This window comes from Notechis scutatus, chromosome 10 (assembly GCF_049901735.1).
Source record: "Notechis scutatus isolate UNSWTSFEM ecotype Mainland chromosome 10, rNotScu1.2, whole genome shotgun sequence".
NCBI lineage: Eukaryota > Metazoa > Chordata > Lepidosauria > Squamata > Elapidae > Notechis > Notechis scutatus.
Window position 1 is genome coordinate 5,350,739 of NC_142018.1, and position 17,369 is coordinate 5,368,107.

The following is a 17,369-nucleotide window of genomic DNA, read 5'->3' on the forward strand; positions in this document are numbered from 1 at the left end:
AAGCTCCGCTTTCCCCATCTCTTGTTCTTTCCCTCCCCAATGTCACAGCCTGCCAAGCAGCTTAACTAAGTTCCTACGTCCCCTGCAAATATCTCAGCTTTTGGGGCTGCCACTTCCTTCCTGGCTGCCATGTGCACACCGGCCCCTCCTGTGCTGCTGCGGGTTTGGTTGGAAGCAGAGAGAGGGAGGGAGGGAGAGAGAGAGTGTGTTTTGGGTTGAATAAGCCGGATAGTAATGGCCGGTTTCATCCAAAGGAGTTTTTGTTTAAGGTGGGTCTCCTAGCTTTAGAAGGAGAGAGGGAAGGAGGAAGGGAAGGGAGAGAGAGAGAGAGAGAAGAGATAGACAAGAAAGAAAAGGGACAGAAAGAAAAAAGAAAGAAAAGGGATAGACAAGAAAGAAAGGGATGGAAGGAAGGAAGAGAAAGAAAGAGGGGGGGAGGGAGAAGAAAATGAATGAGATATAGTTGGATGGATGGGTGGATGGATGGATAAGATACATGGAGGGAGGGAGGGAGGGAAAAAAAGGAGAGGAAGGAAGGACCACAAACGCTGGCTTCAGAAGACTCTTTGAAAGAGCACAGCAATCTAGGGCTGGCCTGGAAGGGATCTCAGGTCATCTTCTTGTCCAACCCCCTGCTCCAGCAGGAGATCCTTACAGAATCATAGAATAGCAGGGTTAGAAGGGACCTTGGAGGCCATGTAGTCTAACCCCCTGCTCCAGCAGGAGACCTTATATCGTCTGGATTATTTTGATGCCTCTAACAGAGAGGAAAATTGCCATAAAAGGGAAGGAGTTTACTAGGACAAGGCTGCCATGCAGAGGAAGGCAGAGATAGTCCTTCACTTATGACCACAATTGAGCCCAAGTTTTGGGTTGCAAAGCAAGAGCATTGCTAAGTGAGTTTCACCATATTTTACTCAATCCATGACATCTCCTGGGTCTAACAGTCATGTGCAGGCTAGGGAAGTCAATCTGAAGGCGTGTGCAATGTTCTAATGTACAGAAGTTATAGTTAAATGTGTGGTAGAAAGTGGACTCTGGGTGTGTTTTTCCAAACGCAGTAAATGAGGTTGAATGTGTATAGTTTTAAAACAGCTGTGTGTGTGTGTGTACATACACATACAGTATATATAGTAGATAATGTATCTTTTTGGGTGCCTATGCACACACTATACTATATAATATGTATGTATACATATGGCATATACATATATATAGGATTAAATAGTGTATTTTGGATGTTCAGTAGTAGTAAATAAATAGATAGGGAAATTTGTATCTCTATGAGGCCTTTGAGGCCAGGCCAGGCACTTTGACGTGAGTGATGGCAAGTTGGCCACGCCCATCCAGTCACATGCCCACTCAGCCACACCCACCCAGTCACATGACCACCAAGCCCACAGAACCGGTAGTAAAAAAAATTGAATCCCCCTATTGGTTAGAGCCACATTATAATGTTCTGTGGGGTCCTTGGTGCTCTCTGAGCTTGGTGGCTTTCTTGCAGACGTTTCATACCTAAATTAGGAACATCATCAATGCATGGATTGTGTTACCTGGTTTGGCAATGAAATGCCTGCAAGAAAACCACCAAGCTCAGAATGCACCAAGGACCCCAAAGTTCAACCCTGAGCTACGAATATTGTCTTCTATGGTTACAGTGTTCTATTACAGCTCTTGCACTTCAGAGCCAAAAATAAGCCCATTGTTGAATTTTAAAGGATCTTTTTAAAAACACTTGCTTCTAGGTGTTCAGTTCATGTGGGATTGCTGTTGTGAATCTCTGAAAAAAACCAAGAAATCTTCAGGCTCTGGATGCATTCTGGCCCACTGTATGGGTTTGGGAAAGACCTTGCAGGTATGTTGAAGGATCTGTTGGCTACGATGGGCCTTTGCTCCCTCCAGCTTCTTCCAGCAAAAGTTGATCATGTCTTGTGAAACCTGGTGAAATGTGTCCAAGTTACCTAATGCATGTTCCTACTGCTGCTATATATAATTCCTGGAGAGAGGAATGAATAGCTTGGATACCTTTACTACACTTTCTTCGGGAATTCAGCTACTTCATGGAATGGAGTGGACTGAAATTCAGTTTTCAGAAGAATCCCGTGGTGGGATAAGTTGAAAGAATGATCTGTCAGGTCGCTCAGTTAAACTCTGGTTGGGCTTGAATTTGACTCCCCAGTGCTGGTCAGAACACCTGTCAATTACACCCCAAGGGTTTGCTTCAACTATCTTTGAAAGTCATTCCTTCTGCATCAAATCCTTTCTGATTTGAAAACATGGGGAAGCAGCACGAGTGGAAGGAGGTGTTTGGGATCATAGAAAAAGGAGAGAATTGGCAGATGATAGACACAAAAAAGAGATCTGGTTTCATGTCATGGTTAGAGACTAGGAGTCAGGAGGTTGTAAACTCTACTTCTGCTTTAGTCACAAAGCTGGCTGGGTGACCGTGGGCCGGTCACTTCATTTCAGCCCTAAGGAGCATGCAGTGGCAAAGCACTTCAGACCAGTCTTGCCAAGAAAACTGCAGGGCCTTGTCTAGGCAGTTGCCCGATATATACAGCAAACTTACATATATACATACATACTTACATATACATACATACATACACACTTAAACATATACATACATACTATGTGTGTATGTATGTATATAGGTATACACACACACAAACACAAACGGTTAAAAGTATTTCTGAGGAACATATGTTCCCTTTCTCAGTAACTTCATTAGGAACCAGACCTAATTCCTTGTTCATTCCTATACCAAAAACATGGTATATTTTGAGTTTGTGTGCTGCATACAACTTATGGTAGCTAAAAATGGGTTACCTAAAATCAAGAAAAATGGAAAGGGGACAAAACCATTTGGTTATTAGTTAGAAACTATAGTAAATATTCTCAGCAAATTAATGGAAGAAGAAAGTTGTGATCTCACACTAAGTACATCAAAATATTCTTTTTGTTTTTTAAAAAATAATTCATGTTCTGTCTCAGATTTTTTGTTTGTTTAATTTTTTTTTTTTTACCCAGGTGCAGTTTTGTTCTAATGCTGATTTTCTTGCCTTTCTTTTGAAGGTAGTTAGTTTCCTTCATACCATTTTGCTTAGTGACAAACTGGATTTCAGAACTGCCCTTGTTGTGTGCCCGTTGAACACAGCCCTCAACTGGATGAATGAATTTGAAAAATGGCAAGAAGGCCTGGAAGACGATGAAAAACTTGAGGTACTTAATGTGTAATATGGATAGGTGAAGTGTATCTGCATTTAGGAACAGTAAATTGATGTTTGGAAGTATGAACTTCTTGACTTTGAGTGTATGATACACATTTATACATGGAAAGCACATTACAATTACACGTTGACTTATAAAAAAATAAAAAATCACTTATTTGCTTGCTTTCCCAAGGTCGCTGAACTAGCAACCGTGAAACGCCCTCAAGAGAGGGGCTTTATGTTGCAAAGGTGGCAGGATGAAGGCGGCGTCATGATCATAGGCTACGAAATGTATCGTAACCTTGCACAAGGGAGGAATGTGAAGAGCAGAAAACTGAAGGAAATATTTAACAAATCATTGGTTGATCCTGGTAAGCCAGAACTCTGCAGATCATTCCTTCTGTGACAAGTGAGCAAGTCATGTAAAGGAGAAGCGGTTCTTGAGTAGGGAGGTCTCCCATTCCATGAGCAGAGCAATGTGCAAAAGAATGCCAGTTACGGCATAGTCATTCGGGCTGGAGAAAGTAACTGCAGTAAGCAGAAAGTAACCTTTCTGTAAGAAAAGGACTGATAATAGGATTGGTGAATGGTAACTGTAGATGCTTTGGAATTCTGTTGGATTTCTCAAGACACAAGATCCAGATTCACATTTTTAAAAATACAGATGATTAAATGTGGTATTATAAGCCATCTCCCTCCCCACCCAAAAGAAAGGGGAAAAAAAGAAAGAGGCGGGGGGAAGTGTTGTTTGGTATTTGTTGTATGTCAGAAGCTCTAATTAATTGTTTTAGGAAAGTTCAGAAGAGAAATTCTGAAAGCCAGTCTGAAAACAGAACATCTTTGGAGCTCCCAAACTACTGTAAATCCCAGTCTAAAGATTCCTCCAAAAATCTGGGCCCTTGGCAGCTCACCCACACTTAGGGCTTCAGGGGTGCTTCAACCTGCCTGTCCTTCAAGATCTTCTTTCTGGCTGTCATGAGTAATGGGGGGAGGAAGGGGGAAAAGTATGGGAAACGGGCTGTAGGTGTTACTAACTAATATTGTATAAACTTGAGGAGGGTTTCTATTTCTTGCTTAGCTTTCTCTTCTCTGCGCAACTGCAAACCTTTATCTGAGTAAGCCAAGGTCAACTAATCATCACCACCTGAAGATGTCCACATGATGAGGTTCACAATTTTTAATTGGAAGAACTGTTTGAACTATTGGGGGTGGGAACATTTCAATCCCTTGATATATGTGATGTACGTGCCTATTTCCTCAGATTCAGAATTCTCTTGTTGCTACCACTTGACTTCCAGTAAAAGATTTTTCTCTAATTACAAGAGTCTAAATATTTCTTTCTTGGATTTTGAACGGAGCACCAGCTGACATTATTCTGAATCTCACCCTACCAGCCCACCCGGAGAGATAATACAATTTCTTCCGAGGGGGTCTGAACATCATGTCAACTCCAGCCAGCGACCAAGAGGACCTGGGTGCCATTGGAGGGCAAGACTCGCTGCTGCTAGAGGAAGCAAGGGAAGCTGACTTGTTAGCAGAGCTCAACCTTGGGTAAAAACCAAATGGTCATTGGGAGTAGGTTGGAAGGATCCTGAGGAGGGCCCTCCCCAGGAGTCACCACTACCCCTCGGCTTGGAAGAGAGGAGCCATGGCAAGAGAGGGAAAGGAAAGACTTTTTACTAAATCAAGCCAGGCGCCTCATAGATGAAGCCCTCGGAGAGCCTCACACTGAACAAAGGTATGAGGGAGAGGAGGGGGAGGCAGCCCCAGCCAGAAGAAGCAGAGCAGCCATCCCCATAAATCAACCTGGGCTACCGCAACAGCAAGCAGCAGCCCCGGGGCCCCCAATGGGAGGAGTAATTGCCAGAAAACGTAGAACTCCAAAGTTGCCTCCGTTGGAAGTAAAATATGGGGGGGATCCCAAAGAGTTGGGATTTTTCCTAGCACAAGTTTGGAGCTATATGGAAGAATATGGAGGGGATTTTTCCTCAGAAGCAGCCAAGGTTAGATGTGTTACCAGGGCTCTGGAGGGAACAGCTGCAAAGTGGATGGTGACTTTGCATAATGATAATGCTCCCCAGCTGTTGAATTATGACCTGTTCATGACTGCGCTGCGGCAAGGTTTGAGGACCCACTGGCGGAACGTAAGGCCAGGATTAGGATGAAGACCATAAATCGGGCGGAGATCAGTGGCCGACTACACCCAGGAATTTAGAGAGCTGGAGTGTCATATTCGAGGCTGGTCCCAAGTAGCCCTGATAAAAGCGTTCAAAGATGGGTTAAATGAAGATATATACCAGAGCTGCATTGCCAGAAGAGACCCCAATGATCTGCAGATGCGGTACGTGCTGGCAGCAGAGGTGGAAATTGATTTAACCCGAAAAAGACGCCGGGGAGGCTCTGGTTGGAGCAAGCCCTCCCCTGCACGTCTTCAAGAAGCCTTCAAACCCCAAAAGGGAGGGATGGCAGCGAGACTCAAGACTACTGTCTGCTTCCGATGTGGGAAGGAAGGTCACCGGGCTGCAGACTGCTGGGCCAAGTTGGAACCAAAGGGGGCGCCAAGAGGAGGAAAAAAACCGGAAAAAACCCCAGCGAAGCCTCGCGAAACGACGCTTAAGACGGGAGAGGTTGTAGAGGTCACCCATCCGAAGGGAGAGGGGCTGGTAACTCCGACCTCCTCTGAAGAGAGTGAGGTCGATTCGGAAGACGACTCATTGGTAAGTCCAAACAAGGGCCCTATGACCATTCCAGTGCAGTTAAGGGTACCCGCATCGGGGGCCAAAGGGGAAATGCCGGCCTTGCTAGGCTCTGGGTGCACAAGGTGTGTGATCAGCCCGGAAATAGTACAGAAGATGGGCTTAAGACTAAAAACTTTAAAAACGCTCATAGCCTTTTGCCAATTGGATGGATCAGTGGCGGGGGGCGGGCCTGCACGTTTCATAACGGAACCCATAGGAATGACAATGGGGAAGCATAGAGAGACTCTGTGTTTTATTGTGGCCCCTGGGATGGAACAGCCGCTAATACTGGGATTTCCCTGGCTCCGGAAATGGAACCCCCACGTCAATTGGAGAAGAGGGTCATTGCGTATACGTACCGACCAGCACCCGGAAGGGGAGGGGCGATCTCAACTGAAACTCCAGAATCCTATTGACTTAGCTTCCACGGGTACCGAGGAACTGAAGGGGGAGGAGAAAATTCCAGAGGAATATTGGGACTTAAAGGAAGTATTCAGTGAGAAGGCCTCAGATGAACTTCCTCCTCATTGTTCAACAGATTGTAGTATTGAAATTTTACCTGGGGTGAAACTCCCGAAACCGAAGCTGTACTCGATGACACTGCGGGAATTAGAAGAGCTGCGGTTGTTTATCGATAAAAATTTGGCACGTGGTTTCATCCAGCCCGCTAGACCCCGGGTAGCGGCCCCAGTACTGTTCCGTGAAAAGAAAGATGGCTCCTTTCGCTTATATGTTGATTACAGAAACCTGAACACCATTTCCGTGGAAAACGTGTACCTCCTCCCCCTGATGAAGGACATGCTGGCCCACCTGGCCAAGGGGAAGATTTTTACGAAGCTCGACTTGAGAGAAGCGTACTACCGGGTTCGAATTAAGGAAGGGGGCGAATGGAAAACCACTTTTAACTGCCTGATAGGTTGTTTCCAATTCCGTGTTCTTCCATTTGGCCTACAGGGGGCCCCAGCAGTATTCATGCAGATGATTCATCAGGACTTACATGAACATTTATACAAGGGGGTTTTGGTCTACCTTGGTGATATCCTTATCTACACGGAGACTTGGGATGAACATGTGAAACTAGTGCGATCAGTTTTAGAGAAACTCCAAGCTGCTAAGTTGTATGCTAAATTGTCCAAATGTGAATTCCATCAGGAGAAAATTGACGATTTGGGGTATCGCATCTCACATGAGGGCATAGAAATGGATCCAGGGAAGGTGCGTGCCGTGTTGGAATGGGCCCCCCCACGCACCAGAAAACAACTTCAGAGTTTCTTGGGATTCGCCAATTTTTACCGACAATTTATCCTGGCTTTTGCAAAGATAGCACTGCCTATCACAAACCTCCTAAAAACCAAAGGGGAGGCAAAACCAAAGCCTAGTAAACCACTGGAGTGGTCCATGGAATGTCAAGCGGCCTTTGAAAAGCTGAAACGACTGTTTGCTGCTGAACCAGTGCTAAACCACCCGGACATGGATGCTCCTTTCGTAATCCAAGCCGATGCGAGTGATGTGGCAGTTGGAGCGGTATTGCTGCAAATCAATGAGAAGGGGATTTTACAACCCTGTGCATATACCTCCCGTAAATTATCTGAAACCGAAAGAAGGTGGGCCGTATGGGAAAAAGAAGCTTTTGCAGTTCGTTGGGCCCTACTGACTTGGAGACATTTCTTGGAAGGAGCAAAACACCCATTTGAGGTGTGGACTGACCATAAGAATTTGGAGGCCTTAAAAACGCCTCGGAAGCTGTCCCCCAAACAAGTTCGCTGGGCTCAGTACTTTAAGCGGTTTAATTTTTCATTGAAGTACATTCCAGGGGGGAGGAACTTCATGGTGGATGCTCTATCTAGACTACCTCAATATAATAGTGCTCGCCAGGAAGTAGTACGGTCGATTGTCCCAATCGAACAGTTGGCAGCTCCAGTAGTTACTAGAGCCCAAAAGAAGAAGAAGGAAGTGGATCTATCGAATGATTTGACTGCACAATTAAAGGATGCTCTAAAACTTGATGATTGGTTCCTGGCTCATTCGAATAACTGTACAGTTAGAGATGGACTGGCCTGGGTGGGAGCCAAGTTGTATGTGCCAGAGAAACTGAGGAGCCAAATCTTACAACAAGCTCATGATTCTAAAGCGGCTGGTCACTTTGGATTCGTGAAAACCTTACACCTAGTTAAGCGGCAATTCTGGTGGCCTACTTTGAAGAAGGACATTGAGACTTATGTGGCTAGCTGTTCTATCTGTGCATCAGCCAAGAGACCTCCTGGTAAGCCAGCAGGCTTGTTACAAAATGTGGCTAGACCAACGGCTCAGTGGAAGGAAATCTCTATGGACTTTATAGTGGAATTACTCGAAAGCGGGGGAAACACGGTTATTTGGGTGGTAACTGATTTGTTTTCCAAGCAAGTACATTTCATACCTTGTTCAAAGATTTCATCTGCAAAAACGTTGGCTAAACTGTTTATATTGCATATGTATAGATTACATGGGTTTCCTGAACGCATAATCTCTGACGGGTGTTCAATTTACCTCGAACTTTTGGAGGGAGTTCCTGAAGTTATTGGGCTCTGCCCAGGGATTAAGCTCCGCCCACCATCCCCAAACTAATGGGGCCTGTGAGGACTAACGCGGTATTGGAGCAATACCTTAGATGTTACATAAATTATCAGCAGGATAATTGGGCTGACCTATTGCCATTTGCTGAAGTGGCATATAACAATTCTATCCATAGTAGTACTGGATTTACCCCCTTCAAGGTGGCATCGGGACAAGACTTTGTACCCATACCTGAACTCCCTCGTGAGAGGCCTAGTATTCAGTCATTAGATGAATGGATAACACAACTCCAGCTTAATTGGCCAGTCGCTCGTAAGGCATTGGATGATGCACTTCAGGCTCATAAGAAATTTGCAGACAAAAAGAGGACTCCACAAACACCATATCAAGTGGGTGATAAAGTCTTTTTGTCCACCAGATATCTAAAAACCACTCAAAAGTCAAAGAAACTTGGTCCTAAGTATGTTGGTCCTTTCTCGATTGAACGAATTGTAAACCCTGTGACAGTCCAATTGAAATTACCTAAAAGCCTTCGACGAATCCACCTGGTTTTCAACGTTAGTTTGTTAAAACCTGAACATACTTCCGATCTGAGACTGACCCAGACCGACCCTCCTGTACCATTGCTTATTGACAGCGAACAACATTTTGAAGTTAAAGAAATTCTAGACTCTCGAAGATGGAGGGGTTGGCTCCAATATTTGGTTGCTTGGAAGCATTTCCCTTCTTCCCGGGCTGAGTGGGTCAATGAAAAAGATGTTAGAGCCCCTAAGCTTGTCAGAGCATTTCGTTCTAATTATCCTGATAAACCCTAGATACATGTCTCTTTTATGTTAACTGGTTATTAATTCGTGCCTTTTATATTTCCCTCTTTTATAGGACTAACGTCTTTTTTCTAGGAGGGCCGAATGTCAGCCTTCAAGATCTTCTTTCTGGCTGTCATGAGTAACGGGGGGAGGAAGGGGGGAAAGTATGGGAAACGGGCTGGAGGTGTTACTAACTAATATTGTATAAACTGAGGAGGGTTTCTATTTCTTGCTTAGCTTTCTCTTCTCTGCGCAACTGCAAACCTTTATCTGAGTAAGCCAAGGTCAACTAATCATCACCACCTGAAGATGTCCACATGATGAGGTTCACAACTTTTAATTGGAAGAACCGTTTGAACTATTGGGGGTGGGAACATTTCAATCCCTTGATATATGTGATGTACGTGCCTTTTTCCTCAGATTCAGAATTCTCTTGTTGCTACCACTTGACTTCCAGTAAAAGATATCTTTTCTCTAGTCTAAGTATTTCTTTCTTGGATTTTGAACGGAGCACCAGCTGACACCCCTCCCGCCCCAATCTCTGCCCTTTCAGCCTCTCTGCCCAGCAACCAATAGCGTGAGCCTTTTTCACAGTGCTTTGGCAGTCTTCTGAAACCTTCTCGTGACGCTTTGTGGGGTGGGCTCCAAGGCTTTCCGAAGCATCACAAGAAAGGCGCATGCTCTTTGGAGAACGTTATGAGCAGCCTGGGGGGAAAAGCCTGGAGCAGCCAGCAGTTAGGCCAGGCCGGGCACACTTGGTCAGCGGTAGGCGGAAGAGAGCGAAATCCAGGGATCGAGCACGAGATAGTGGGCAGGTGGCTGGGGCTTGGCGATTGGGGGCTGGCCGCTGTGTGGGGCTGGAGGTGGCACTCTGCGACAGTGGGGGGAGGGGCATCTGTTGGTGACACCTATCACTCTCCATCTCTAGCTGAGCCCCAGGGTCACCGTTGCAGAGTAATGCCACTGTAGAATGGCCAGAGGTGTGGGGGGTAGACAGGTGGGGGCAATCCCTTGCCTTACCAGGGCTCGGGGTTGGGAGGGACGAAGCTAGGAATGGCTTGGGTCAGGGTGGACCCTCACTTAATGACCTGTGGAATTCAGTCAACGACCAACTGGGATGGCCACGATTGCCATTGCTAAAGGAGGCGGTCAAATGACATCATGCTTTACAACCACATCCATTAACTGTAGAGGTTTCAGTCCCAGATACCGTTGTAACACGAGAACTACCTGTATTTACATTATTCTTTCATAAGCCTATTTGTATAATGGATGCTTATTGAGAAGGCAGCCTTGCTCTTTTTAAGGGTCCTTGGATGGTTTGTCTCCAAACTGTCATAAAGTCTGCTACCCAATGTCTTCTTTAAAGGGGATTATGACGATGCCAGATATGTAGGGAGGTTTTCTTTTCATCAGCCAAAAGGGAGAAAAGCTAATTGCAAGGCTGGCCAATTGATGGTGATTGTTGCCATCTTGATAACTTCCTTGGTTGCCAATATTGCTGTGAATCAGTCATTACGTCGTACTCAACTTTGGCTTTATTTCAGTTACCAGTAGAGGGCTCTGTGATCAGGCTTTATACAAAATGTTGAAAAACATCACTTGAGGAAACCTGAGCGTGTATTTTCGTAAGAATGAGCAGAGACTATTTTAGCATGTATCAACTAAATATGTTTCCTGCATATGTCTAATCAAGTAGCTGCCTGTGTATTCAGATTCTAGGGAATTGTTCAATGCCCCGTGACTCTGCATTTCTGATATTTAAAATATAGAAAGTGCATTGTCCTTGATGACAAGAGTGGTATTGTGGGATTCTTGGTGTTTTCTGAGCTTGGTTGTTTCATTACCCAACAAAGCTACCACTGATGATGTTCCTTTGTTTGATAAGTTTCTTGCCAGAGTTAGACAATAGCTTGAATTCCGTTTGGAAGAGGTTTAAGATCTTATGAGAATGCAGACTCAACATTGGTTTGCAGCTTTTTAAAGTGGCTGCATCATTTTCCTAAAAGTGCTGTGCTATCATTTCTTTAGTAAATTTCAAACATATGTGGCTCCTGTGGATTCTGAGAATCCTCTCTTCCAAAGTAAATCCAAAGTAATGGCATAACCTTGCTTTCTACTTTTGAGAGAATCCATTTAAGAAATCATTCAAAAGTGTACATCCATTAAAAATGCTACATGTACAGAATAAATTTTTGTCTTTGCAAGACCCCAGTCAGCATAAGAAACAGGCCAGCAGCACAGGTTGCACATGTCTTTATATTGTATGTAGGGCTATGAATGCCAGTTTAGATTAAATTGTCATGTAAACCATCTGCACCTTGGCATAAAATGCTTATTTGGAGATAAATGGATACGCTTATGCAAAGTCATACGCTCCATGACTTGGCATTTTAAGCAGGATTCCAACTTTACAGACATCTCTGAAATGCTATTTCTGTAATTTCAGGCCCAGATTTTGTTATCTGTGATGAAGGACATATACTAAAAAACGAAGCTTCTGCTGTTTCTAAAGCTATGAATTCTATCAGATCCAGGAGAAGGATCATTCTTACAGGAACTCCTTTGCAAAACAATCTCATAGAATGTAAGTACATTTTAAGAGGGAACCAAACGTTTATATCTGTCTACGCTTTCAGTGAAAATAAAAGAGTTCTGCTGATATGGAATAATACGCTCCATCCATATTTGGTTTTCTCCTCACTGCTGATCCTTAAACATATTCATAGTTTGATTATTCAACAAACATCTGCATTTATTATTGTAAATCTGTGCACACTGTTTCCATGCTTACTTAATATATTTTTTCTGGTGCTCTCCTTGAATTCCTTCCCTCCCTGTAATTTGTGTAATGTAGTGTGACAATTTGAATACGATTGTATTCAAAAAGAAACCTCATACAAGGATTGGCCTAGTCTCTGACCAGTAGGACTCTACCCCTGGGCCTTCAAGGATGGCAGCAATCCTGTCTTGCATCATGTCTTTTTTTTTTTAAACAGTCAGAAACCTTGCTCAGTTGGTCACCAATTCTGCTGCTTCTTCTGGACGAGAATATTGTGCATGTCAAAATGCTGCATCCATGTTACTTGACAGCAAGGCTTCAAGAGGCTTTCCCTGGCTGACAATGGCATGCTGAATTGCAGGTTGCTGGAAAGGGCTCTGCATCTTGCACTCAACATATTATTGCACAGATTGGGTGCAAAGCTATAGCCCAGGGCTGTCAAACTCAAAGCTCCTGGGGTGCTTAGATCTGGCCTGCGGAGCTGTCCTGCAAATAGCAAAGGACCAGCCCACGGTCCCCCTGCCAGCGAAAATGGAGCTCAGGAGGGCTGCACGCGGCCCTCTCAGGCCCCATTTTCGGCCTGGACAGCCTCCTGCAGCCCTCTCCCTGCAGAAACAGAGCTCGGAGGGAAGGGGGCTCCATTTTCTCCGGCAGAGGGCTAGCAAAACAAACTAAAAACAAAACAAGGGATAAATGTTTCCCCTTTTGCATCCAAGAAGGGACAGGAAAGGAGAAACAAAAAGAAGGAAAGATGGGGAGAGAGCAAGGAAGAAAAGGGGGGAAGGAAGAAGAAGGAAAGGAGAATGAAGAGGGAAGAAAAAAGGAAAGGAGGGAAGTCCAGCCTTAACACTTGGCCACCAGCAGATGGAAAGGCCTCCTCTGGAGGACAAGGCTTTGGTGCTCTCCCTCTCCCTTCCTCTGCTGGAGACCATGGATCCCCCCAGTCCCACCTGGGCCACCACAGGTGCCCCCGACACAAGTGATGTCGAGCTGACCACACGCCACGGCCACGCCCACCCCTGGTACCCCCTGAGGTCAAACAACCCTGAGGCGGCCCTCAAGAAAATCTAGTTTGTCATCCCTGCTCTAGCCCGATCCCCAGTTTGAGCTAATAGTCCCTTTCTTTTAAAACATAGCACAGCCTGAACCTGCTTCCAAACATTTCTTTTTTTTATTTAAATATTTATAAGTTGCCTTTCTGGACCAAGGCCACCCAACTAGAGAAGGCCTCAGTGAATATATACTTGTCCATCTTTATTAAAGACTTGTAACAAGATTATTCTGCTAAAAGAACTAAAAGTTACATTTTCCCTTCCTCAGATCACTGCATGGTTAATTTCATCAAGGAGAATTTGCTTGGATCAATTAAGGAGTTCCGAAATCGATTTATAAACCCCATCCAGAACGGCCAGTGTGCTGATTCCACGCTAGTAGATGTGAGGGTGATGAAAAAGCGGGCCCACATCTTGTATGAAATGCTAGCTGGGTGTGTTCAGGTGCGTGGATTTTGATTTGTGTTACTTTGCTCCAATGTGAAAGTTAAAAATTCCTCACATCTGAAACTGAAACTTTAAGAGAGTTTTGACACTTTCCTGTCAACTGAAGTTGTACCTTTCTCTTAACAAGCAATCCATTATTCCTGATTAACAAGAAAGAAAATATTTTAAAAGCTTTGATTTGCCCACAGCCATTTGATTATTTTTCTTTTATTTTAAAATGTAAACCCCACCAGGCACCGGCACTCAGGGTGGCCTGCAATTACTGGATAATCTCTATGGAAGATAATTTGGGGAAGAACTTTTAATCTTTTTAGACTTGTGACCCATATTTCACCCCAAGCTGTGACGTGGGAATCTCTTAACCTTTTAATTTTTTTCCTCCTTGTTTATTTGTGTTTCTACTTTCTCCTTCCCTCCCTTTTTAAAAATCTTTTGCAAAAAAATGGTGATAACTTAATTGTGTATGTCAGTTGTAGACAGGCAGTGTAAGGCACATTGCTATAGTTGCATATCAGCATAATGCTCAAGTGTGGTTGTGAGCTTTTCCTTTCCTTCTCCGGAGCAGGAGAGTGCATAGTTATGGGCCCTAGCCTGCATAAAAACTGTGATTACTCTTATCTTCAAATGTTCATTTGAAACTTGCTTATAAAGTTGGCTTGTGTCATAAAGCCATATTTAAAATAACCACTGGCACGATGAAGTTAATTCAACAAAAAAAGGGGGGAACATTTGGAAACTTTTCCCTATGGACCACCAAAGCCTCAGACTCAGATGTTTCCGCGTAGCACTAGGTCTGAATCAAGCCAGTGCGTCTGTAAAGAGAGGTTTCTGTGCAGGGAAGGAGGACGTCCATGTGTGTGAATGCTGAACAATCTCACCGTTTAGAATCCTTAAAAAAAAAAAAAAATCTAAGCATTTTAGTTGTTCCTTGTATTTTAAGTTACAAAGTTTATTAACTCAGGGTTGGTACTTCGATGCTGGAATGATACCATAGCACTATTTAGCTTCTCTTTTTCTGATCTAATTGTAGAGGAAAGATTATACAGCATTGACAAAGTTCCTGCCCCCAAAACATGAGTATGTCCTAGCTGTTAGAATGACTCCGATTCAGTGTAAACTGTACCAGTACTACCTGGATCACTTAACAGGTAAGGATAATTCACTGCTTAATTGTTGTAAAAGAGAAAAAAAAAGAACCAGAGAATATTTGGATATGGAGTAGGCAAAGCTGAACTGCAGTATGGGGTTAATTATTATTATTTTTTATCTTGATGAAGATGATTAGGGGATGGTTCAGGTAATCTTGTTGACTTGGCATTCAGGGAGAATGAGAATCTTCTTATACAGCTTGGTGGTACATTTGTAACTAGAGTGTTGGTTGCTGCAAAGTCTGTAGCAGAACTGGAAAAAGTCTACAACAGCCCTAAAGCTGGAACCTTTTCTTCCCTACAAGAAGAGGCTGGGGCCGCATCTTGGAAAAAGGTATTTGAGAGGAAGCAGGTGTAAATTGTGCATGGTGCAGAGAAAGGAAAGTTTTCTCCCTTTCTCCAAACATTCCGGGATCATCCATTGAAGCTGATTGGGTGGAGACATTGGAATAGACAAAAAGGAGCATTTCACACAGCAACACCTAATTGATTTATACCATAATAAGACATGGTGGTAGCCACTGGCTTCCATAATGACTTCCATGACTTTAAAAGGGGACTGGGTAAATTCCTGTATGACAGGTATAGTACCAAGTATAAGTATTAGATAAAACTTTAATTTATCAAATGTACTTCAATTTCGGAAATTTTAATGGGCTTTGAATTTCCTTGACTATTTTAATTTTATGGGACCTTGGGATTGAATGATAGAACTTTACTCTTAAAAAGGTAACATTCTACAGTTGTCTTTCATTACCATTGCGTATAAAAAGTTATTGAAATGAGACATTAAGGCTTTATGAGGGAAAATATTGTGAATTTGTTTTTTAAAATGGGATTTCTAATATATAAATAAAAATGCAGTTTGCATGTGCAAATGACATATGCCTATAAATAGTATAGACTGTCAAATCTATAAAACAAGATGAATGATGAATTTTTAGCAATTTACTAACAGTTACTTGAATCTTCTGGTTTCTGGTAGCAGTGTTGCTTCCAGGAAAACCCTCTCTTTCTTACAAGTGACTAGGAAAAAGAGAGAGGAGGGAATTCCTGATGCATAAAAGTGAGTTGATTTTGGTAAACTTAACGGTTTGGTTAATCTATTTCAAGTACATAATTGAACTCTATTGTCAGGTGTCAGCAACAGCAGTGAAGGTGGAAGAGGCAAAGCTGGAGCTAAACTCTTCCAAGATTTCCAGATGTTAAGCAGAATTTGGACTCATCCTTGGTGTTTGCAGCTGGATTATATTAGCAAAGAAAACAAGGTAATCTACTTCTCTCTGTCTTTGTGTCTCTCGTAGCAGCTCTGCCTGCAGCGAGGCAATTCTAGAGCGTTTCATTTTTTGATAACTGGTTCCATACTTCTTTCTATTTCTGTGTGTTTTAATTTGTGTTCTGAAAGTTTGAAAAAAAAGGTTGGCTGTGCTTAATAAGACCGCCTGATCTTTCAGGGTTATTTTGATGAAGACAGTCTTGATGACTTCATAGTTTCTGATTCCGAAGAAACGTCAATGAGCTTAAGCTCCGAAGAAGATACTAAGTAAGTTGAATCGTTCCTCCGAAACGGTAAACCCATTTATGGTTGGAATTGCATGTTAAAACAGTTGGGAATAAAATGAGCGTGACCGGAGAGTTTTCATGCTGAAATATATATATTTTAGGAAGAAGAAAACAAAGGGCAAGAAATCCAAGAAAGACAGTAGTTCCAGCGGGAGCGGGAGTGACAATGACGTTGAAGTGATTAAAGTCTGGAATTCAAGATCTCGGGGAGGGGGAGAAGGAGGAACTGTGGAGGAGCCAATAAGCAACCCTCCCCTCATTCTAAAGGCAGAGGAAGGTAAGACTTTCCATGGAGGTGGGGGGCTTTTTGTAGTGGGCACTCAAGGACAACGGGGTATGGCACTGCCCTGCGCTTACCACGGTTTTGTGCCCAGCAGTGCTGCTTTTCTGGACCTGAAAGTTTATTAGCAGAGGAGCTTAACCTGGGGACTGCAGATCCTTGGGAGCTGGGGTTAGATCTCAGGGGCTCTGCGGATGGGGGGGAAACTTACAAATTTACAGAGATTTAGTTTATTTTGTTTTTGTTTTAATGGGTTAATAGAGAAACCCATATATTACTGTAGACCAGGGGTGTCCAACCTTGGCAACTTTAAGACTTGTGGACTTCAACTCCCAGAATTCCTCAGCCAGCTGTAGGCAGTACAGTCAAGTAGTTGGGTAATGAAATATCTGCAAGCAAACAAAGCACCAAGAACTATTATCTACTCCTTACACGAATGTTTAAACACATCTTTCTGGGAAAGAATGGGGAGGCTTCACCATACATGATCATGGCACAAAAAGGTTAATAATCCCTGCTTTGAGACTCAAGAATGAACTGTGTGTAATATATTTGATATGAAAATGCGGCTTTTATTTTTAATTTTTTTTCTATATTCTCAACCCCAATGGATCCCAAAGGTAGTTTTCAATTGGGAAAAAAACAAAACCAAAATAGTGAATTTGTAAAACATAACTGGGCAAATATATATTTTAGCTGTCTAGCTGCCCCTTCCCTGGTGAGGAAGCAGTATTTCCCTCTTCCTCCCCTAAACCTAAGGATTAAAACTCATTGGGATGGTATGCTAT

General features: G+C 43.4%; 1 protein-coding gene across 1 annotated transcript in view; it reads left to right on the plus strand.

Moving 5' to 3' along the window:
• The window catches only part of ATRX (ATRX chromatin remodeler), a 104,578-nt gene that overhangs the window by 65,275 nt on the left and 21,934 nt on the right, over positions 1-17,369 (plus strand). The window contains exons 17-25 of the mRNA XM_026684912.2: positions 1,746-1,855; positions 3,076-3,222; positions 3,406-3,583; positions 11,759-11,896; positions 13,412-13,587; positions 14,621-14,738; positions 15,876-16,006; positions 16,193-16,281; positions 16,403-16,578. Coding sequence (XP_026540697.2) covers positions 1,746-1,855; positions 3,076-3,222; positions 3,406-3,583; positions 11,759-11,896; positions 13,412-13,587; positions 14,621-14,738; positions 15,876-16,006; positions 16,193-16,281; positions 16,403-16,578 — 1,263 coding nt within the window. The remainder of the gene's footprint in view (positions 1-1,745; positions 1,856-3,075; positions 3,223-3,405; positions 3,584-11,758; positions 11,897-13,411; positions 13,588-14,620; positions 14,739-15,875; positions 16,007-16,192; positions 16,282-16,402; positions 16,579-17,369) is intronic.